This window comes from Capsicum annuum, chromosome 3, assembly GCF_002878395.1.
Source record: "Capsicum annuum cultivar UCD-10X-F1 chromosome 3, UCD10Xv1.1, whole genome shotgun sequence".
Taxonomy (NCBI): domain Eukaryota; kingdom Viridiplantae; phylum Streptophyta; class Magnoliopsida; order Solanales; family Solanaceae; genus Capsicum; species Capsicum annuum.
In genome coordinates, this window is record NC_061113.1 from 246,046,913 (window position 1) to 246,070,119 (window position 23,207).

General features: G+C 36.0%; 3 protein-coding genes across 8 annotated transcripts; 2 read left to right on the forward strand and 1 right to left on the reverse strand.

The window, feature by feature from the left end:
- The first annotated feature begins 3,481 nt into the window (after positions 1 to 3,481).
- On the forward strand, positions 3,482 to 8,605 carry LOC107862592 (pentatricopeptide repeat-containing protein At3g48250, chloroplastic). 6 transcript variants are annotated; one of them, XM_016708215.2, is made up of 3 exons: positions 3,511 to 5,763; positions 6,090 to 6,578; positions 8,064 to 8,605. In XM_016708215.2, the coding sequence occupies exon 1, from the start codon at positions 3,595 to 3,597 to the stop codon at positions 5,542 to 5,544; it is 1,950 nt and encodes a 649-aa protein (XP_016563701.2). In that variant the 5' UTR covers positions 3,511 to 3,594; the 3' UTR covers positions 5,545 to 5,763; positions 6,090 to 6,578; positions 8,064 to 8,605. The 6 variants fall into 6 exon arrangements, with proteins under 6 accessions (XP_016563702.2, XP_016563701.2, XP_047265640.1 ...); XM_047409684.1 differs by having other exon boundaries at positions 8,099 to 8,605; XM_016708216.2 differs by lacking the exon at positions 6,090 to 6,578 and having other exon boundaries at positions 3,482 to 5,722.
- A 317-nt stretch (positions 8,606 to 8,922) lies between these two features.
- LOC107862591 lies at positions 8,923 to 9,947 on the forward strand. The gene has a single exon (XM_016708213.2). The coding sequence runs from the start codon at positions 9,417 to 9,419 to the stop codon at positions 9,837 to 9,839; it is 423 nt and encodes a 140-aa protein (XP_016563699.1). The 5' UTR covers positions 8,923 to 9,416; the 3' UTR covers positions 9,840 to 9,947.
- A 7,815-nt stretch (positions 9,948 to 17,762) lies between these two features.
- On the reverse strand, positions 17,763 to 22,742 carry LOC107862590 (protein JOKA2). Its single transcript, XM_016708212.2, has 7 exons — positions 22,162 to 22,742; positions 19,661 to 21,030; positions 19,458 to 19,581; positions 19,121 to 19,372; positions 18,861 to 19,010; positions 18,198 to 18,776; positions 17,763 to 18,099 (listed from the first exon to the last, which is right to left on the reverse strand). The coding sequence occupies exons 1-7, from the start codon at positions 22,192 to 22,194 to the stop codon at positions 18,001 to 18,003; spliced, it is 2,607 nt and encodes an 868-aa protein (XP_016563698.1). The 5' UTR covers positions 22,195 to 22,742; the 3' UTR covers positions 17,763 to 18,000.
- Between the last annotated feature and the right edge of the window lie 465 nt (positions 22,743 to 23,207).

Genomic DNA, 23,207 nt, shown 5'->3' on the forward strand with positions numbered 1-23,207 from the left:
ATTTGGAGAATGTAAAATTGTTTTCTATCTTTATTTCTTCACAAATCATAGGCTATTTATAGCCCAAATTATGAGCTCTACATAATTTAATATTGAAGAGGTGGGGAAAATTACCCACTAAAGAAAAGATAAGTTAAGTGGACACTTATGTCATCCATTAGCTAAATGGATGCTTAATGTCATATATATATATATGCTCCCTTCTTAGTTTTCACTTATTATTGTTGTTATTATTATTATACGTGATCTTTTATTTGGTCTCTGCCTATTAGCTTGTTACCTATCATTCCGAACTATGGCTTGACTTGCCTACTAGTGGGTTAAAGTAGGGGCCATCATGACTTGAGAAGTCGGATCGGGACAGCTGATATTTACTATTTGTTAAAAAATAATTTGAACTCTTTCTTGTTCTTGAGCTTGATCGTTCGTTATTATAAATACGGATTTTGTACCAAAAACAACACTTTATTATAAGTAAAGAATAGTTGACATTACTCTACTAGATTAAGAACCTGAGCTAGAAGTGCTTATTTGTACCGTCAATTCAAGCCTTTCTACTAGATTAAAGTGCATCTTTTCTTCTTCTGTTGTTTATTCTTCACAACTAAACAGGAAAACTAATAGTAGGGTCAAAATTGCACCACGATCCATCTTTGAATTTTTTTGGGTGATAGCATAAAAGGCTAGATAGAATGGTCATACCACCGAAACTGTGTCAGCTTAGCACAATTACTTATCTGTTCAAACTTCAATTCAAGCTAAAGTAACATAATCGTGAATCCTTCACTCTATTACAGTCATTATTGTGCCATGCAAGTCTACTGTTTTCAAAATGAAGCAATGTATGGAAGAAGTCTTTCTTATCCGCTAGAGATCTCGAGAAAAGGCTTTACTTTTAAATTTATCCATGTCACTTAACTTTAACTTCGTATCTATTAAGTAAAAGTCAATTTTCTTTTATTCATTTATTCATGGTCATTTAATTTTGTATATGTTATGTAAAATTCATTTTTCTTTCATTCATTGCACAAAAATCATTTAACTTTACTCCGACCAACACAAAAGTCACTATAACCGAATTTTACAATAATTTCATCGGAAAAATGATGTGACAACCTTAATTAGTTCTTAATCTTAATTTAAGTGAATATATAATATATTAATCATATCTTAACCCTTTTTATAGTACACAACCTATTTTTTCTTATGAATTATTTAATGAAAGAATATCAATTTCTTAATAGATTAGATTACCTAATAAAGATTATTTTTATATATTAAAAAAATTGGCTGATATTTTTATGAAATATTTCATAATATTGGATTAATCTGCCAAAAAGGTGCATCAAAAAAAGTGATAAACAAGATAAATTCTACAAAACACATAAAATAGAAATACATGTATGATATTATTTTAAAAAAATAATTATTTTAATTCTTTAAAGATAATTTTAAAAAATAAAATCTTTTTAATCATGTCATTGAATAAGTATTGTCAAAATTTGTTCAAATAATGTTATATTAACAGTTTTGTTAATAAAAGTTATAAAATATAAGTACTTTAATAGATAAATAATTATAGGATGTCTAATTTTTATATTTATCAATTAAATTAATTAACATGTAATTTATCAGAAATTGAAAATTCTAATAAAAAATTTTAAGAGAATTAATCGATTAGTCAAACAATTAAAAATATAAAGACAAACCTAATAAATAGAGTAGTTTATAATATTATTATGACATACCGAATGCAAAGACACAAGTGGCAAGAAAAAGAATGTATGAAAAAAATAATTTTATCAACTACATGCCATAATATTAGAGGAAAAAAATAATTACCAACACATGTCTCGACTTTAGAGGATTTTAAGAATATATAAGTATAATTTTATGTCATAAAAATATCAATCAATTTTTTTTGTGAAAATAGTCTTCACTAGGTAGCCTAATCTATTGAGAAATTGATATTCTTCATTATATAATTCATAAGGAAAATTTGTTTGGACACATATAAAAAAAATTGTATAATATATTATATTCTCTTAAATTAAAATTAAAAGCTAATTAAGGTTGTCACATTATTTTTTTTGTGGAATTATTGTAAAATCTGGCCATAGTACTTTTGTGATGACTGGAGTAAAGTAAAGTGACTTTTGTATAATGGATAATAGAAAATAACTTTTGTGTAATAGACACAAAGTTAAATGACCATAGATGAAATGAATGAAATAAATATAATTTTTGCGTAATAGATACAAAGTTAAGTGACCATGAATGAAATTTATTGCTTTCATAATAAAGGATAGAGAACCTAAAACAATACCAAGAACTCCATCAATCCGTCCTTTAATGATAGACAAGCTCTTCTAATTATCATCTCATACCAAAATCACAAATTCAAGGAAAAGGGGTAAACAAAATAGAGGCAAGGGATCATCTAGTTAGTAAGCAGGGATCTTCAACTAAGTTGAGACCCCAAAAATTAAAACATCACTCATCAATCAAGTCAATAGAAAGGACGCAGGGAATAGATCTATAAAAAAGGATCATATCCTAATATGGCAAAGATGGCATACTCAATGATTGTAAATCACACTTGAATTTTTTAAGAAGAAGAGAGTATTTTTTCTTCAAAAATTTCATATTTTTACGTTTGAAAAAAGTCAAATATTTATAGTCAAAAGATGGTGCTTCAGAAAGGAATCAGTGATTCATAAACAGTCACAGTACGACACCTATCTGCGAAATTCATCTGCGACTGTAGGTGGACCATATGCTATCGTAGGTCGCTTAATGTCAAAAACCAGAATGTAATTCTTGACCTGCAGCCGCAGCTGGCCGCCTTGTCATTTTCGTCTTCAAGCTATGTCTGGAAGGAGAAAAATTTTCTATTGAATTTTTGGATTACAATATCCCTAATTTTCAAGCTTCAAATGAATATTGTTCAAAAAGATAATCTATCTCGAGATCATTTTCAAATTCAAATTCAAGCCGAGAAAGTGACAACAACAAAGCTAGACTTGTCTTATTGTTGTCTCACTATCCACGTGAAGGAGTGCTTTGATATTTAAGTACATGGATATTTTTTTGATGGGAGAACATTTCTTTTATAAAGTGAATACACACTTTATTTTATAAAGTGAATATACACTTCACTTTTTTCTTTAAGATAATTTATCGTTGATTTGGTTTTTTCTGTTAAAAAAGGATACATATGAAAAGTGTTTTAAGAACGAGATTAAATTTGACCCAAAGTAAGATATCATGAATAAATTTGGCTTTAAAATATAATGAAAAGTATATTTAGTTAATTTTTCAAGATAGAGGATAAATTTGATACTAAAATATGATAAAAGATATCTTTGGTCAATTTTTTAAATTTAATCATTTTCTCTATTTTAAAACATATTTCTCAATATAAAATTATAATGCTGGGTAATTTTTATATAATTTTGAAAATATCAATTTAATTTAATTTAGTTTTAAAATTAATTAAGTTGTGTTTCAAAAAGTGAAAAGTGGCAATTAAAAAGGGGGTTTTCAAGGGTTTTGCATCTCCTTTGTGTCTTGTTTGAATGTACTCCAGCAGCCATGAATCGCAGCAAGAGAATTCTGAGTTCACTTCAATTAAGGAAATCTCCGTTTTACCCTCAGCTTTCAGGAGCTCCTTCCTTCAACCATCAGGTGACTCGCCACTTTTACCTTCCTCCTTCCCTTACCACCACCTATTGTAGTACACCGTGCTGTCCTTTTACTACTACTAGTGCTCTCTCTGTCAGTCAAACGCTCTTCTTTTCATCGACACCGGAAAATTTTGTCGACATTATACTATCCAATGACTGGTCCAAACAGTTGGAAAATGATTTAGGAAAACTTGATTTTACACTCAAACATGAAGCTGTTATGTATTTATTGAAGAAACTGGATAAAGAACCGAGAAAAGCTGGGGATTTCTTGAAATGGGTTGTTAAGCAAAAGGGGTTTCAACCTAGTTCTTCTATGTATAGTTTAATGCTAAGAATTTATGCTAATAGGGATTCAATGAAGGATTTCTGGACAATTATTAAGGAAATGAAAGAGAATGGGTTTTATATTGATGAGGAAACGTATAAATCGATTCATTCTATTTTTCGGAATTTGAAAATGGAAACTGATGCTACTGCTTTGAGGCATTTTTATGGGAGGATGATTAAAGACAATGCTATGGGTGATTTGGTGAAAGATGTGTGTGGATTGATTACGAAACAAGAATGGGGGGTTGAGGTGGAGAGACAATTAGGGGATATGAAACTCGTGGTGTCGGATAATTTTGTGCTTAGGGTGTTGAAGGAAATTAGAGAAGTACGATATCCGTTAAAAGCTTTCAGCTTTTTCAAATGGGTTGCTAGGGATTTGGGTTTTCAGCACAATACTGTTACTTATAATGGGATTCTGAGGGTTCTTTGTCGAGAAGAGTCGATTGAGGAGTTTTGGGGTGTGGTAAAAGAGATGAAGAGCTTGGGTTTTGAAATAGATCTTGATACATATATAAAGATCTCAAGACATTTTCAGAAGATTAAGATGTTGAAAGATGCAGTAGAACTATATGAGTTGATGATGGATGGTCAGTTTAAACCGTCACTTGGCGAGTGCAATATTCTTTTAAGATCCATTGCACAGTCACATCCCTCAAATCTTGATTTGATATTTAGAGTTGTGGAAAAATTTGAGGCCGCAGGTCATTCACGCTCAAAGATTATTTATGATGTCATTCATAGGTGTTACACAACCTTGGGGCGATTTGAGGAAGCAGAGAAGGTAACAGAAGCTATGAGAGATTCAGGATTTGAACCCGACAATATTACGTACAGCCAATTAATATATGGACTTTGCAAAGTGAGGAGGCTGGAGGAGGCATCAAAGGTGATAGATGTGATGGAAGAATGTGGATGCATTCCAGATATAAAGACTTGGACTGTTCTGATTCAAGGACATTGTTTTGCTGGTGAAGTTGATAAAGCGCTGTTTTGTTTTGCTAAGATGATGGAGAGAAATGTTGATACAGATGCTGATCTGTTGGATGTACTTCTTAATGGTTTTATAAGTCAAAGAAGAGTTTTTGGTGCATATCAGTTATTGACCGAGCTGGTGAGTAAGTTTCAAATGCGCCCCTGGCAAGCAACGTACAAACTTATCATTCAAAAGCTCTTAGGGGAAAGGAAACTCGAAGAAGCGCTAGATCTTCTCCGTCGGATGAAGAAACACAATTATCCACCTTTTCCAGAACCCTTTCATCGATACATTTCAAAGTCAGGAACAGTGGAAGATGCAGTGGAGTTTTTGAAGACGTTGAGCTTCAAGGACTATCCATCTGTTTCAGCCTACCAACATGTTTTCCGGTCCTTCTTTGCAGAAGGTAGACATTCTGAGGCAAAAGATCTGCTCTATAAGTGCCCACATCATATTCGCCAACACCCAGCAATTTGTGGCCTCTTTGGTTCTTCAAATTCTAACAGTGGAAAAGTGAAAAGGTTCTCCCAGGAGAGCTCGACCTCTGCTTAGGCACAAAGTGAAATTAGTAAAATCTGAGAGGACGATTGAAGTTAGTATCTGATAAGAGCCCCCGATGCTAACCTTGCCAGGTTCTTCAACTTGAAAAGATAAATACACAAGTTAATCAGATAGCTCCGGATGTCATTATATTAGGTGGTTCAATCAATGCATGCAAAAGTCTTGCCAGGTTCACACCTTTAAGATCTTCCACTCAGAACCTGAATACGGGTGATTTCCTTGTTTTCGTTGTGTTTTATTTCACAATTGTATGCTCATATTTTTACTTGATAGAAGTGGCAAAATGATTACTCACATGCTTCCGCTGCTTCACACAGTTGTTTACCGGGATGCAATGAGCCTTGAGACTCATTATTTAGTGCTATTCTGTCTCAAAACTAGTGAAACCTGGGAGGTTGGGTGATCACCACCCTACATATATTCCACATTTATATATGTTTAACTGCATAATATTCCTAGCGATTAGCCAGTTCAATTATAACCTGTGCACCTGAAATTTTCAGTTTGGAACTCTCACCTATTTTGACTATTACCAGATTGTTTTCTTCCTCGACTGTTTGTTGGATTTTCAAGAATTGCTTCGCTACCTATGATAGCAAATGTAAGACTATAACCATTAGCTGAAACCATGATGAACCGTCATCCAAAGGAAACTGTTTGAACAAAAGAGTCAAAGTCATCAAGTCGGCCCAGATCTATGCTGGTGGGGAGGTAGCAGGTATGAGGTAGCCCGTGGAATTAGTCGAGGTGCCTGCAAGTTGGACCAGACACCACTGTTAATTTTTTTAATTAAAAAGGAAGAACAAAGAGTCAAAGTTTCTGGATTTAGCGGACAGTGTTGGTCGGACTGGTTTTGTAAATATTGCTTGTGGTGATTAATGAAAGTTACTAGTTACAAAAAGAAGAGTCAAAGTCCTCAAAAAGGCAAACTAGAGTAACCAAAGCATCTTATCAAATATAAGACACGAAATTGCAGGCTGTTGCACAATTTTCTTGATGGCAACATGTTTTGGTGCCTAAACCAGGTAATAAAATGCAGCAACTGTTCATCAGGTTTTAATTTCCGTTGCGGTTGTTTTGACAAAATTGTAGATTCTTACTGTGCACCCCAGCTGATATTTAATTGATCAATGAGACTAAAAGTCATTATCTCAGTCCAGTTGAAGAAAATATCCAATTATATTGTAAAACTCTAAAAGCTTTTCACTAGTTCAGGTTTAATATTTGTAGCTAAAAGAGTTCATCTAAACAATAACCTTTTCTTTCAGTAAAAAAAGGGACCTTGCTCAGACAAACTTTCTCAAGAAAAAGATACCTTCTCTTACTGACATACACTTGCTATGCAATATCAATCACCTATTCCTCAATCCTCTTGCAAGAGAAGAACTCCAAGTGAACCTGATAATTTTACAGCTGGCTTCGTGCGAAATCTTTTACACCCTAATTTCACTGCAAAGTTAGCTAGAACAGTAGAACTCTGGTCGAAAAGGGATGCAATGTCATTATAATTTTTTAGTTAGCTCTCTGCATAAGTGGAAGTGGCATAATATCACATATATTGCGGAAAACCCTTAGAAACATGTTTTCCTTTGCTCTGTAAAGAAATTTATTGGAGGTAATATTTTTTAGTTGGCTTGTTTTTTGTTTACCATAAAGATGACTCGTAGGCTTCTACCTATCTCAATAAAAAGAAGATTAGTAAGTTTTCTTGTGGAACATATGTCAGAATGCTATATGAAAGTGCCACTGGTAGGAGCACATAAACTATAATTAGTATATTGACAAAGTGTAAGTTCCAAATACTGCAATTAAGAATTATGAAGGGCTTTTGGAGTTGTTTTATGCTAACTTTTGGATTCTATGATTTTGTTGGAGGATTATATGCTCTGATAGTCGGATTTAGTTGTTTGCTTGATAATTTAGGAGAAAGGTCGAAGCTTGATTTCAGCATTGTGGTTCTTTCAAATGAATCACACAGTAATAAATAAATAGAGTATTATTAATGCTCACTTGTAGTGGTTATAGATAATGTGGAAGGACGTAAGGACTTAGAAAAAGGTGAGACATCCGTAGTTTCTTCCATGATGTTTGTAGTTCTCACCTCTCCTGTTTGGCTTTTTTATCTGACTTTCCACCAAGGAGGCGCCAGACCGGGGGGTGGGGTGGGGGGCGCTGTGTCCATTAGTAACAATAAGAGTGAGCACAATAATGAAAAGTCACTTCTTAAATCATCTAATATTCCTATTTACTACATTATTCCCGCCAAATTTAGTTGTGGGGTAGCTATCTTTCCCTAATTATTCTCCTCTGGCATGATATTGATTGACATTTATGTCTGTTTGATTTAATTCTGCAACTCATGTCCACTATTGTTGTCAATTCTTATGACTTGAAGGACTGTAGTAGATGCATCTCATTTCTAAAGCTTTGCCATGGTAGTGTCTCATTTAACAGTTGTAGGATTACTCAAATGATGAACTTAAAAAAAATCAACAAATTTGACTCTGCAGAAGTGTCTTGAGTTTCTTTCTGCTTCTGCTTCCAGCCTGATGATTGAACTGATGGAATTTCTGAAACTAGCAGTCATTAACATTGGAAACTACAACCCGCCTCGCTACAATTGTTGTTTTCCGCGTTCACTCTGAACTGTCGATTTTGGAGATTAAGCTAAGAAGCTACTTCAGTTTGAGACGCCACCGCCAACATGCATCTGAGAAGTTCAGCTATGGCCATCACGTGATTTTCATTTGTATTATGCACACTCAAACATGCAATATTAATGCGTGTTATATCATATGTGTTAGCAGGTCGAAAATTTAGTTGACATTACTTTTCCTTTGTTTACCATTTGTCATTGGAAAATTTCTAAATTTTATACAAAGAACTTAGTTCATTTATTATATTGGATTTTCTGGAGTTTCTTGTTACTGGTTAATAGGTTTAAAGTTCTTGTGCTACGTTAAAAGAGCCACTTAACTTCGTTTAAACTGCTCTTTTAGCTGCTTTTGGTTTTTTAACTCTTCCTTTTGCCATTGAGTTTTGTTTACAACTAGGAGAGGTCTGCTTTTGGTTTCATTCAGCTTTTCATCAAATCTAGATCTTTCATCACTACTTGGTTGCCACATTCAACTACAGAATGAGAGTTCCCACGATGTTCAAGGGCCATTTGCAGTGGGATCTAATGAGTTGGCTGCCTTTTTCCAAGGGCCTGACTATGCTACTTCCGAATGTCGTGCCAATATTTTCATTTTCAAGTAATACAAGTAAACTGTAGTGCTGTTCTATTGAAGATCTGAAGCCATGTAATATGCAGTTTGAATTATAGTTTATTTGCCCCTGGGTTCTCTTTCAGAATAAGTCTCAGGTCGCGGCTTACATTTTCAAGAACTAAACCCCTTTTTACTATTATTTGAACTTTGACAATCCAATACTTTATATACCATTATGTTAAATACAAAATATGTCACAAGCACAAAGGGTTTTATTAAACTTATAGTTTCGGAAAGTCTCTCTAACCTCCACGAGCTAGGGGTAAGATCCTCCTCAGACCTCGATCCGTGGGATTAGATGGGGTATGTTGTTGTATTCTATTAATTTTATCCTTGAATGTGTGATAAATTAAAGTGCCAAATAAGTATTTTCTAGAAAACTAAAGGGTAGATATTTATATTGTTTTTGTGTGTGCCAAAATTTATTATCCCTACCTCCCCCTACTGAAGAGTACATCTTCCTAACCTAAGGCCACTATAGAGTTACGTTACAAGTTTACATCACCTAAAGTCACCAACATGAGGTTCTTCTTGTCTCAAGATAACGTGGCCCATACAAGAACGACTTGAGACAAAAGTCACTCTAAACATACTATGAAGAAAAAGCAGGAACCTCAACAAGATGAACAACATGATGTTGAAATACTCAAGGCTGTAGCACAAGCCTGGCATGGCCACTCCAGCAGCCGTAGAACCACTGCCGAATTCGACGCCCACCGCCACAGTTTCAAGAATAAGCCATCAAGATTCAAGGTTGAAGCTATGAACAAGGCAACTGCCAGAGAATATGATGGCACAGGCAGCTGGGATTTCAGCCAGTCCCTATGGGATTCTTATGAGATTCTCAATGTGTCCAAAAAGTTAGAAACTGGGTTAGTGCTAGACCATCCATTGGATAAGCCAATCCGAATTGGACAGAAGCGGAAAGAAAGTAAGAATAGCTTAAGGAATTTGCTCAATAGGGTGTCTTCAAGAAGATATAATGAAGCTGATTTAACACTAGATAAGGATGGTTAAATTTTGACCGGAAACTTTCCATTTTTTGTGGCTAATATTCGAAGTTGTAATATATAAAAATTGGTTTCGGTTTTCTTAAAGAAGCCCAGAGAGCTCTGTTTCTCATTATTTTTCGTATTCACATATGCGGATTCTGAGACGAGGGTCTATTGGAAACAACCCCCCTCTCTCTCTATACCTCTGAGGTAGAGGAGGTAAGGTCTGTGTACACTCTACCCTACCCATAGATTTACTGAATATGTCGTTGCTGTATATTCTGATTCTTCTTCACCTTTTACGTGATTTTTCATATACATGACGTCACTCAGCTGAGGGCTGCACAAGATGCATTGTGCTGAAGCCTGCAGCTACATCCACCAGTTGGGTGAATAAATTGACAAAACAACGCGTGACTAGCATTTAGCCACGGGTGGGAGATGTCTTTTTTTTTTTTCAAATTCTTGTCCCACGAGTCGAAGTCCCTACACTTTTCACATCAGCTGGAAGATTGGTTGCAGTTGCACTAAATAGAAAACGAATCATATGCCTTAGAGATAGGAGATTTAGGAAATATGTTCCTCTTTCCTCAACTGAATTATTGTACCTTGTTTTGAAAGATTCTTTCAAGATTGGAACTTGAAGGGACCGTTGGGGACCCCGAGATTGCCCTCCTAATCTAGAAGGGGTGGGGAGTGAGCAGTAATTTGTGAGTGTCTTGTGCAAGAGGGCTGAACATTACAGTAAAGAACAGAGAGGCAATGTATCATATAAAGGAGCTCATTAACAAACTATCAGTGATAAGAGTCTAATTTCTGTACACGGACAGTACATAAGTTTTCTTATACCATCAGGTTAAGTTGGTTTACAATAACAACTAAGGATGTATGTCAAGTTTGATCTGATAACCTGAAAACTACAGTAAATTACAGTAGTTACCTGCTATAACCAGTGAAACTACAGTAATAGTGTAAAATTGCGTTAATTGTTAGTGTATATAACTTAAATACTTAGTAAAACGGTTATTTCTGTCTTTAATTGCTTTGTTTATTTTTCTACTTTGAACTTGAAGATTGTGCTTCTCCCTTTTCTGCTAAATGTGGCTTGTGATGACAGAATAAAGTAGAGATTTGTTTTTGTAAGATGGACAACCTGTTAACTTTGGATATTGTTGAAAATGAGCCTTGATTCTTCTAAGTTTAAGATGGATTAGATGAGGGGAAAACTTTTGATGATACCAAAGCCAGTCCTATTTGATTAACAAGTTGCAAAGGATGACCAAATAACTAGTATCTTCATATTTCATTACATATCAAGTACTTGCATACAGATATGAAGTAAATAGAACAGTAAAGACAGTCTATGGTCAATTGCTATAAGACAGACATTTTATTATACTAATGATTCAATCGATGATCTAATGATCAACGTAACTGTATTGCTGCCTGCCTAGCAACTAGTTGCATGCTCAATAGACCTTAAAAGTATCCATCTTTGCAAGCTCAAAGCTCTTGAGTTTCCTCTTGATGAAGCTATCAGCTTCATTATCAACCTTATCCTCTGTGACTTCATGTTTCCCATTCCTACCGACTTCAGTGACTTTGTCACGCTCCACAAATTGGGCTTTCTTTTGAGCTTCAGGGGCAGGAGATTCATGGAGATATCCACTAGGAAAGTTGTATTTATACTGATTGCCATACATCATGTTCATGTGATTCCTTTGCATGAAGCTATCATTATTTTCAACCTTTTCGTCTGTGACTTCACGTTTCCCATTCCTGCCGACTTCATTGGTTTTGTCACCCTCCACAAAGTGGGCTTTCTTTTGAGCTTCAGGGTCAGGAGACCCATAGCGATATCCACTAGGAAAGTTGTATTTATACTGATTGCCATTCATATTGTTCTTGTGATTCCTTTGGATGAAGCTATCATCTTTATTTTCAAACTTTTCCCCCGTTGCTTCATATTTTCCATTCCTACCGACTCCAGTTGTTTTGTCAAGCTCCGCGAAGTGAACTTTCTTGTGAGCTTCAGGAGCACGATAGCCATGGTGATTTCCACTAGGAAAGTCGTATTTATACCAATTGCCAGACATATTGCGTTGTTCTTCAAAAACGACTCTCTCCTCTTTGATCATGACTTGGCCATTTGGGTACCTGTATACAGCAGATTCAACTACTGGCATTCTTGTTCTGCCAGCAATGTAATCCTCACCGGATCTCTCCGAATAGGGCTGCTCAAAGGACAGGCCACGTGATATCCAATACATTTTTCCTTTGTGTTTTTTCGATTGATATGCTAATGCCTTAACAAGTACAGCATTTTATAGACAAAATATTTGAGCTGAGTATTCTTGTTTGATTAACTACGGGCACAAAAATTGCCTTTGAATCGGATGCCTTTCCCTTTAGTCTGTATCAAACCGTGGATATTCCAGCAAGTAGAGAAGAAGAATAAGCCTACTGAAGACCTTAAAGAATAATTTTCTGAACTTTATGGTCTTGAGAAATATCAGCACCATCCATCCAATAAGAAATCTTGGAAGAACAAACATGTTGTAATTTGTACGCTTTCTAGTTTGAAACTTTTGGCTTCGTTAGAGCCATATTAGTAGGGTTAGATTCTATTCAGCTTCATGATGAAACTTGGATAAGAAAGTAGTTTTAACAGATAAGAATCAAAAGCAGGAAGCAATGTTCTCCTCTTCTTCCCATTCCTAATAATAGAGCACCTCACTTTATGACTACGTTGCTCCGACTCTCCGAAAATATGCCACACCCGTGTCGGATCCTCAAAGAGTGTACTAATTTTGGAGGATTTTACACACACTCGACAACATTTTCGAAGAGTTTGAGCAACATAGGTTCTTGATGTTTTCAAACATAACACTGGCAATATGGTTTCATTGATGATTCTATAGTGGTTGCAGGTATTCAAATTACACTTTCCTTCCAATGTTCGTGTTTATGATACTATTCGATATTTGTGGTGTCCTATGAATTCAGGTTCTGGAATCTTTGGATAAACTCCATGGTATATTCTGTTAAATTTCCCCAAGAGAGAAATTTTAGCTGCTAAAGAATTATTACATCCTTGGGGTGACAGAAAAGGTTGCCCAAATGTTTAATGATCGCTCAAACTTCAGTTTGAAATTCACTAGCTGAGTCTACTTTTTCTGACAAAGCAAGCTAAAATTATCTTTTAAAACATTGTATTTCTGCTGTCTCCTGAGCTATTTAATTCCTCCTTCGTCATACATATTTCAAGCTCTTGAATTTACTCTGAAGGATGAAAAGAAAAGTTGTCCTAATACTCTCTCCTTTCCGTGACATTGCCTGCTGTTCTGATGCTAATCCGTTGAGTTCTTTCATTTTAGTTCTTTTTGTCCTGAAACACCAATTTTGCAGGTGATCTGCTTCAATACTATCGTGTTTCTATCTCTCTTTCACTTTTCGACTAATAGATCCATCTTATCGTCTTGCTCGTCATTTCTTTTCACATGACTTAGAGAGACTCGTACCTTCATCTCAGCTTGTTACTTTAATAGTTGGTACTCAAGCAATAACTATGGATCAATATATATTCTTCTACTGCTTGAGTAAATATTCGCACTATATTGTTTCAACTGTTTCCTGAAATATATTAGTCCATATTTACGTGTAGCTTTCATCTGATATTTATGAAGGCAAAAGATAAAAATCCTTGGATCAGAAAAGGTTAATCGACGAGATAAACCAGATAACTGCAAGACACAGTAGTACAGTACTATATTTTCTATTAGATAGACCAAATAAAACGTACAAATCTACTGATCTCTGTGGGTACAATAAGGTAAACATGAAAGATAGCTCTTTCTTTGATATTTTCCCTTATTCTTTTCGATATATGCTGATTGTAAGAGACTAAGAGAGTCATGCATTCATATAGAGGTAACATATCTAGTAGATTACTAACGAACACTGGTGCAGCCAATAAGATGGATTAACATGGCACACTGAAAGTCCTCCATTTGTGGATCTGAAAACTCTTGTTCTTCTGATCGATGTAGCCATCAGCTTGCGCGTCATCGTTCTTCTCTTTATCATTCTTGTTCAATTCAGCAGACTCCGTGAACTGGACCTTCTTCTGCGAATCTGTGTCGAGAGTCTTTTGACGATTCAAGCTAGACTCTTGTCCTTGGTATTTGTTTTTGAAAACAGAATAAACGTTGGGGTAAAGATGAATATCAGGGTGCATGGTTGGGGCTTTCTCCATTTTCTTAAGATGATCAAGGTACTCCTCATTGGACGTTGGTTCCCAATACTGCATGGATCGTCTCATCTTTTCTTGATTTCCTCAAAGTAAATTACCCTTGTTCTTGATGATTTTAAAGGCCAAACACACTGCTTAAACTGTTCCAGAAGCACACATAGATGCTGAGAGTTACAACTGAATCTGATTCCTTATCATTATTCGGTATCCAACTGTTGATATTTCGGCAGAGAATCAAAAGGACAGACTTTTTTTAGAACCTATGTTATCGACATTTTAAGGCGAGAAAAAGGTTCGAAATATACCTAAACTTTGACGAAAATTGTTGCAACACGCCTCAACTTTGTGGGCTCCCTATGACTTTCCTAGATTATTTTTTATCATATTTGTGTGGCATATATTTGTCAGCTGAACCACTGCGTGAATACCTGCACACTGAGCTCGTGAGGCTCTGAAATGGTCCAACTAAGCAAATATATGTGACAGAAATACGATAGTAAATGATCTAGGAGGTCATAGGATCCCCGCAAAGTTGAGGCGTGTTACAACAAATTTCGCCAGAGTTTAGGTATATTTCGGACCCTTTCCCCTTTCAAGGCATTGTTGCAACTTGTTAATATTTAAGAACAGACGTTACATTGCTCAGTGATTTTCCATTAAAAAGCAGCAGCTCCTACATGATATGATTCCTTAAAAAGTAGTTCTATTATGCAGGTACGAATTGTATAATACAATACACGGATATTTGTGTTTCACACTTGGGCATTTGAAAAAGGAGGAATATCAATTCGTCATCAGGAAGCTTGTGACACGTCTCATGTTTACGTCAAATTACACTAAGTTATTTTAATATTCCCCTTCCAATGTTCGTGGTGACAATACTACTCAATCTATGTGGTGTCCTAAGAATACAGGTTTTGGACCCCTTTTATAGATGGAAAGCATCTAATATATTCTGCTAATTTTCCTTTCTAAGTCTTTAATTAAAAAAAGGGACAGGTAGATCCCATAAAATTATTAAGTTAAAAAAGATAAAGTTGTTTAAACAATCGGGACAGTTGTTTAACAAATGTATTAGTTATCTCAATAACTATCAAAATTGTCGAACAACTTTAAATTGTTGGAGCGAAAATATTTTTAAAAAAAAAACTGAAATTCTTTTTTTGTCCCTTCTACCTAATTTTTGAAACTTGAAGAATCTCACTTAATTGAAAACTTGTTTGTCCCTTTTGAACTACCGTATCTTTGTGTAAATAATGTTTAAAGATCTGTTTCACTTTAGATTTTAGATTCACTAGCTAAGCCTAAAAAGCGAGCTAAAATAATATTTTAAGACATTGAATTTCTGATGTCTTCTGAGCTATTTAATTCCTCTTTTATCTGAATTTGTGATACATACATCAAGATTTTGAAGTTGCACAGAATGATGAATAGAAAAAGAAAACAGTTGTTCATGATGTTGGCTGCTGTTACGATGTTAATCCATTAAGTTCTTCCATTGCAGTTCTCATTGTCCTCAAACCAGCAATTTTGCGGGTCTGATCTGTTTTGATACAGTCATATTTATACATTCTTTGTTACTTTTCTGCCTATAGATTTGTTTTCTTGATCTTGCTCATCCTCTCTTTTGACATAGTCACATGGTTAAGTGTCTTAAGACTACTACTGCAGTAATTAATGATCAATACTTAGAAGGGATGTAGAAAAAAAGCTTCAATTTAATCTGGTGTAAAAGTGAGTAGGAGTTAAGAGTCTTAAGATTACTACTGCAGTAATTAAGGATCAATACTTTAGAAGGGATGTCGAAAAAAGGCTTCAATTTAATCTGGTGCAAAAGTCAGTAGACCTGGCGAAAGCAATCAAGCCAAAGCGATAAGATATTATTCTTCCTCTACTCAATTAAATAGCTGGAACCTGATAACTTTATACATAATACTATATTTTCTATTAGATAGACCAAATCAAAAGTACAAATCAACTGATCAGCTCTACTGGTACAACAAAGTAAACATGAAATTCTTCTTTTGGGAAACAAAGTGATCGTAAGACAAGCATGTGTATGTTTATGCATAGCGTACTATGTATATTATTGAAGAAGAGTGAGTGCTAATAAGATGTAAAGCCTTTAACTTGACACTTTGAAAGTCCTCCATTTGTGAAGCTCAAAACCCTTGGGCTTCTCTTTATCATTCTTGGCAGTTTCCGTGAACTGGACCTTCTTCTGTGACTCCGCGGCATTGTTCTTTTGCCCCTTATAAATTAGCTTGTTCTTGAAAACAGAGAAGACGTTGGGGTAGAGAGGAACATCAGGGTGCATGGTTGGGGCTCTCTCCATTCTTTTAATATGATCCAGGTATTCGTCATCAGAACTAACAGTCGATTTCCAATACTGCTTGGATCCCATATTTTGCTCAAGTAATTAGCTTTGTTCTTGCTGCAGAGTAATTGCAGCTTGAGCAACAGATTTTAAAGGCCCAAACACATCGCCTAAAATATTCCAAAGTGATAAATGTTGAGAGTTGCAAGTGAATCCAATTCCTTCTCTTTAGTTACTGTCCAACCGTTGATATTTTGGCAAAGCATCAAAAGAGCTTTTAACTTTTTCAAGGAATAGATTTTTATTAGACACTTGGAGGCGTTGTTGCAAAGTATTTACGAACAGATATGATTCCTAAAAAAGTGTACAAATGTGAAACAGGAATGCCCATGTATTGTTAGCGTTTCATATTTGTATACTTAGGCACTTGGATGAGGAGAATGATCCATTCGTCAACGGGAAGCTTCTGAAAAATGTTACTATAGAAATTGTGGATACTCATCCACAATGGGTTACGTTTGCATATCAGGAAATTCATTAAATGTATACAAATATTTAAATGTGAAAATCTGGTAACTAGACAAGCTATGAGTTTGATGGCTAAGTTCAGAATCAATAAAATTTCGAATTCTCACTCCACCCTCAAATTAAAATGAGAAATAATATCATTATAACTATAGATTGGCATACTTGAGGACTGATTGGCTAGGTGTAAACTAGGTAACAAAACAAATTTTAACTAATGTTAACTCCCAATCCTGATGTTGCCCATCTTTTCAACCCAAGGCAAAATTAATCTCTCTCATCTGTAGCACGTGTTTCAATATAATATCATAAAACGTATCTATTTTAAGATTGTAAAAGGGTAGTTTGATGAGTTTCTTCTGTGTTGGTTTGAGAACATTGGCTATTTATTTGTCTCTGGAAAATATTTACCCACTGAAATCTACCATCTTGATACGCCAATAAGAGCAAGATTGATCTTTATTTTGTCTAGAAAAAGTGGAACAAAATAGGTAGAAATGGTGAATCAAACGTCAATGTCAAGTAGGCATCATCAAAGTCGCAACAATCTGCAACAACTTATACTATTAATACAAGTTGCCTATATCTTTTACAATGTTGGTGAAACAAACATATCGTACGGCCTTGCAAGTTCAAGCAGGTCTAGAAAGTCTAAAACATCCAGCACATGAATGACAGAAACATGCAAGGACTCCCCACTCTCTATATATATATTCGTGAAAGACAGTTACCAGCAACCTAAATAGAACCGCTAGCCAATGACCGAAAAAACCAGCTAATACTTGAATATTAGATACAAGCCTCGCACTTCTTAACAGGAAGGTGATATTCTCCGAGACTAGTGGCTATAAAGATGATAAACATTCATATTCATTAAACACCAAACATCACATGTTCAGACATACGATACAACCCAGAGCATATATTACACAGCTAGTTCAACTAACATAACTTAAAAAGAGTTTTTGTCAAACCATAATAGACGCAGTCACCAAAACATACTGGACAAACAGAAACTGAAACGATGGTGTTGCATGCTACCATTTATTCATACCAAACTATCCATCACCCTATAGCACAAACATTAAATATCTACTGCTGCTCTCCAGCAATAAGATCCATGACAACACGCTTGATGCTTCCATTATTCTTCTTAAGCAGCTGCTTGTTCATTTCTTTATCGCAGAAACCCTGCACTCACAAAATCAGTATACAAGTCAAACAACCTAGAATTATTTCTTGCACAAGTTTAACTCAAAAGTTATTCTTTGATGTCTAAATTAACCTACCATCTCCTCCAACTCTACGAGCATAGGATCCCACTCCTCAACGCCACAGAGATCATCAACTGACAGCTCCAAATCATACTCATTCTTCTTCAAGATTTCTTTGTTCAGATCTACCTGCTTGAAACCCATTTCCTCCAACTCCTGGAGGAGTGACATCTCAACTTCATTATGTCCTCCAACATCCTGCAATGGTGCCTTCATAGCTACAGCAGCTGATGGTGCCACGGAAGATTCCGCTGGTGCTTCCTCAGTTAAATCAATAATTGGATATGAAATTGGTGAAGCAGGAGCAGATGGAGAACTTGACTTGTCGCCAACACCAACCAACAAGCTATCATTAATAGGAAATTTGGCCTCCTGCTCCTTGTTTTGGTTTACTTCAGTCACTGAATCAACCAACTCCATTGTGCTAGAGCTCTTCTTAGGTTCAGGAAGGACATTCTGAGGCACTGGATTCACATTTACAATATCAGGACTAGTGACGGACATAACACTGCTGGCAGGAGGTAAATTCAAGTTCAACCCCTGAAAAGCCTCGTGGACCAACCCCTTCTTTGGCAGGTTTAATAAAGCATCAACCTGCATGAACAAGGAGGGGATATTCTTAACATCAAAATTAGATCAGAATCATCAAGGATACCCAGACAACCAAACCACACTGACCTGGATAAGTACCCATACACGCTGGCCAAATTTCTGCCCCGAGGACGAAGCCAACCTCCAGTAGGATATATACCTACCAGGATGCTCAGGAGCAGTAAAATCAACTGCTACATCAAGTTCCTGGTCAACAGCCAAGCCAGCTGTAGTTATCTGCAATGCATATGACATCATATCGTGAAAACTTCCCAGATAATTAGTTCAGCAACTGTCAACAAGAGGGAATGACAAGCAAAGAAACCAAACTCCGCAGAACTTCTCACCTCTAATTCAACAGAGAATCTATCACTTAATTTATCTCCCCCAATCCAAACAAGTTGAGTTCCTTGAGGCCAGATGAGATTACCATTGTTCTTCATTCTCCAGATCTTCGTGAAGCGAGTCAAGGGGGCCATGAGGGTTCCATCCAGGATATTGACATCCTGTATGAAGCGGCTGTCCAGCTTTGGCCGACCTGCTTTCAACCCATAGCCTCGACAGACTTGTGGGACAACTGGGGGGCGAAACCTTCCATGCTATAATACAACCAAAAAAAAGGAGTCAACAGAGCTGAAACAGAGAGATGAGATGTTATGAGAACTTTGGAAAATGACTCGATACCAGAGCATGTAAACCCTTGAAAGACCAGGGATGCGGGTAAGTTACAGGACGATCCATTCTGATGTAATCCGCATCATTTCCCATTTCACCAAAGCATATGCTGCAGAGATCATAGTTCTCCTTTCTACAAGAGCACAGGGGCTATATCAGTTTATGTCAACTCATATAAAAACAACAAATAAATACAACTACGGGGTCCTTACACTTTAGATATGAACCTAGGGCCAGTTATCGGATGAACCCCACAACCATCACAGCGAACACCTTTATGAAAAATAGTCCCAGTCCCATCACTCTGATGATGGCTTCTTTTAAGTGTGACCTCAAAAGGGACATTCTGAGGCGGGATAGGGTTATTTACTGTTGGTACCCCAGAAAACGGACACTCATTCTGAGGGTTCAGCTGAACTAGATGATTTACGGCAGGTCTGAAGCCATCATATGGGATCTTCATTGAACTGCCACTGGAACCTGCATTACTGGGAATCACATTCACAGTGTTCAACAATGGAAATAGACGTGTAGGAGTGACGCTGCCATAAGGCATCTTGATTGAACTGCCGCTGGAATCTGCATTAGGGGCATCCCAGTTGCATTGTTTCAATTTACCAGAACTTGCAGAGCAACCCAAATCAACCGGCTTAGATCTTGGATGCTGCTCATCAGAAGGCTTTTCAGGTGGAATAGGTGAGCCACTCCAATATCCATATCCAACAGCCTTTCCACCAGCATGGACAACACTAAATTTCTTCTCCTCCTCACTGTTTACCAGCGATGTCTGAGCCTTGGGATACTTGAATGATGATGACTGAGCTTCAGTTTGATCACCTTTCAGAGTTTCTGATTTAGATAGTAGATTGACCGAGGCATCTGCAGCTTCATTGGAGGCTGTGGGTTTTGGTTCTGTTGTCTTCAATGTTAGTTCTGCACCATGTAGTGCTTTGAGGGACCCATTCTTCTTCGCGGATGGCTCTCCGCTTTTAACATTTGGCTTTCCTCCATCAGCACACATAGTATTTCCATTAGACATTCCATTATGAAAGCCAACTTCTTCGACAGACTGAGGCCCTGAAGCCTCATTTTGGTTGTAAGATAGTCCCATCTCAGACATAGCAGCAACAAGTTCCGCAAGGATGGGAGTTGAGGATGAGGCCGATGTAGCCAGCTCAGAACAGACCTTCATCACAGATTCGCGCAGAGGTTCTGGAATGTACTTGAGAACATCAGTAACACGGGAATTCAAGTTCAGGAGTGGAGGCTGAGCCTGAGGTGATCGTAAGGGAGTAGAATTTCCACTAGATCTAGCTGACGGTCTGCCACTTCTTTCAGCAGCATTCAACCTCACAGATACTCTCAAGGGATTCAGGTCCTGCCTCATAACATCCTGCAGATCCTCGTCATCAACAAGTGTTACTACATCGCCATCCTCATCAATGTATGTTAGCGTGAGCTCAGCATCATGAGCAAAATTGAAAAGTTGAATAATCTTGTCTCTCAATCCATCAATGTTAAGATCAAGCTTCTCATTGCAGACACAGGCATTGAATCGCCTGAGTGTCTCTTCATGCTTGACCTGCAAATCATGAAAGCTGCTGAAGTAAGCCACACAAAATAGACACCACCAAACTCAAACACAAAAGCCCCGCCGTCCGCCATAGCTGAACAATATTATTACACATGTCGGAAGACTAGTGGTCAATAAAGTGGGTTGAAAATAGGTCTTAAAGTCAACTCCTAGCAGAAGCAAAAACAGCTGGTAATTTCTTCCCCCGTCCAAGTCTTCGAGAACAGGGTTACCTGTCGCCTGAGCTTGGTAGGATGCAGCGGGTACAGGGGTATCAATCAAAAAGAACATATAACAAGAAGTCCAAGATGTTCTCGTTGAACAAACTACTGTGATATAAAGAAATGTAAATACTCTACCAAGTACAAGGCACAACAAGAAAAAGGCAAACCACAAAATGTCATTCCTTGAAAATTGAAAGTTCAACCAGAAAGCAAAACAAGAAACAATTCAACCAAATCAAGACGGGAAGAAGGAGAAAGTCCCAAAATGCTAATTCAACTAACACTAACATACTCCCTCCTTCCCATTTTACTTGTCCCAAATCTCCTAATTTGATTTATCATTTTACTTGTCATTCTTTACAAATGAAGAAGAGAAAAAAAAAAATTCACGTTTTAAACTTTGCATTAATTACTCTCTCTCATTTAATAGGGTACTATGGTAAACTGACTATGTTATTAATTATTTTTCTTAATCAATATGCCAAGTTAAATTGGAACAAGTAAAATGAGACGGAGGGAGTATGTACAAAACCTCAAATATTTGCATGTGAGAACAAGATTTTTACTATGAATAAACAGCAATTCTTAAAAACAGATAAGCGCAAACAATCATGAACAGAACAGAACACAACACCCAAAAAGACTTGCAGAAAGTAGTCAATTTTAATTAACCACTTTCGTTCACCCAAAAAAAAAAAAAAGCCCCAGCTCATTGTATTGGAAGAAAGAAATAACACAAATTTAGCCCTCAAACAAAGAGTACATCAAATCCACAACCAATAACACAAATTAGCAATTTTTTAAAGAAAATAAAAGACAGATGTCCTCATCAACTCAAACAGAAAGCCAACATGGAAGGCGATATAAACAACATATATTAATTTTAAAGAAAAAAGGAAGAGCCGGAAAATCGAACCTTGATGACAATAGATGAGTCCATAGACGCCATGTGTAGGTAAAGATTTCAGTAGACAGTCGACAGTAAAGAGTAGCGTTCCAGGTAAGCCCGCCGAACCTTAAGATTTCACTATAATATATATATAGATATTACGATATACAAAAAAAGAGAGATGATTTCAAAACCCTAACCCTAGAAATTGAGATTCAAGTAAGCGATATAAACGGTGAAACAGTAAGCAGGAGAAGGAGGAAGAAGAAGAAGAAGAGAGAGGAATGAGTAATGTCACGTAATGAATCCACGCGTAACCGTAAGCCGCGCTTCTCTCACTAGAACTAGAAAACCCAAATGCTTATGTGTAGGATTCTCAACTTTTATAGACCTTTTTTGTGGGCAAGCTCCCATATTTCTTTGGTCTTTTTTTATTGTTTATTTAATATTTTAATATTATTAAAACATTTATTATTATTATTTTTTTCCAAAAGTTTATTTCTTGCTCCCAAAGAAATCTACGGTGCTAAGGAAACTAAAAAGTCTTCTAGGACATATCCAGAATGGATAATACTACTATGTTGACGAGATCATGATATGGGATGGTTAAGGTATTAAAAAATTTAATTCTGTATTTTAATTCTTATTATATCAAATTCATTTGATAAAATATTTCTTTTTCATAACTGTCTCTGAATAATTTCATCAAATATTTGGCATCTTTCAAAAATAATAGCTATCAGGTAATTTTGACTATTAAAAGTTACAACAAATGCGAAGAACTCTATAGTATTTTTGTCTCCACTGAAAGTAGTGATACAATATTCTTAAATACAATTTACAATATTTTGTGATGTGGTAAGCTATTAATCACCATTTGTTCGAATTAATAATATACACAATAAAATTTCATAAATACGATCTGTAGAGAGTAAAGTTATGTTCACCTTATCACTATCTTTTTCTTTTCAAGAGGTTGTTTTCAAATGATGCTCCGCTTAATTATAACAAATCAAAGTAAGTATGAATATGAAAAACAATAACTAAAAAATTAATAACTAATATGGAAATAA

What these genes read in the sequence shown, in the direction of transcription:
- LOC107862592 (XM_016708216.2), top strand. Translation starts at nt 3,595, where the DNA reads ATGAATCGCAGCAAGAGAATTCTGAGTTCACTTCAATTAAGGAAATCT.
- LOC107862591 (XM_016708213.2), top strand. Translation starts at nt 9,417, where the DNA reads ATGAAGAAAAAGCAGGAACCTCAACAAGATGAACAACATGATGTTGAA.
- LOC107862590 (XM_016708212.2), bottom strand. Translation starts at nt 22,194, where the DNA reads ATGGCGTCTATGGACTCATCTATTGTCATCAAG. An exon ending in ACTCATCTATTGTCATCAAG is followed by an intron (nt 21,031 to 22,161) that starts GTTCGATTTTCC and finishes CATGATTTGCAG; the next exon opens with GTCAAGCATGAAGAGACACT. An exon ending in TCAAGGGTTTACATGCTCTG is followed by an intron (nt 19,373 to 19,457) that starts GTATCGAGTCAT and finishes GTTGTATTATAG; the next exon opens with CATGGAAGGTTTCGCCCCCC.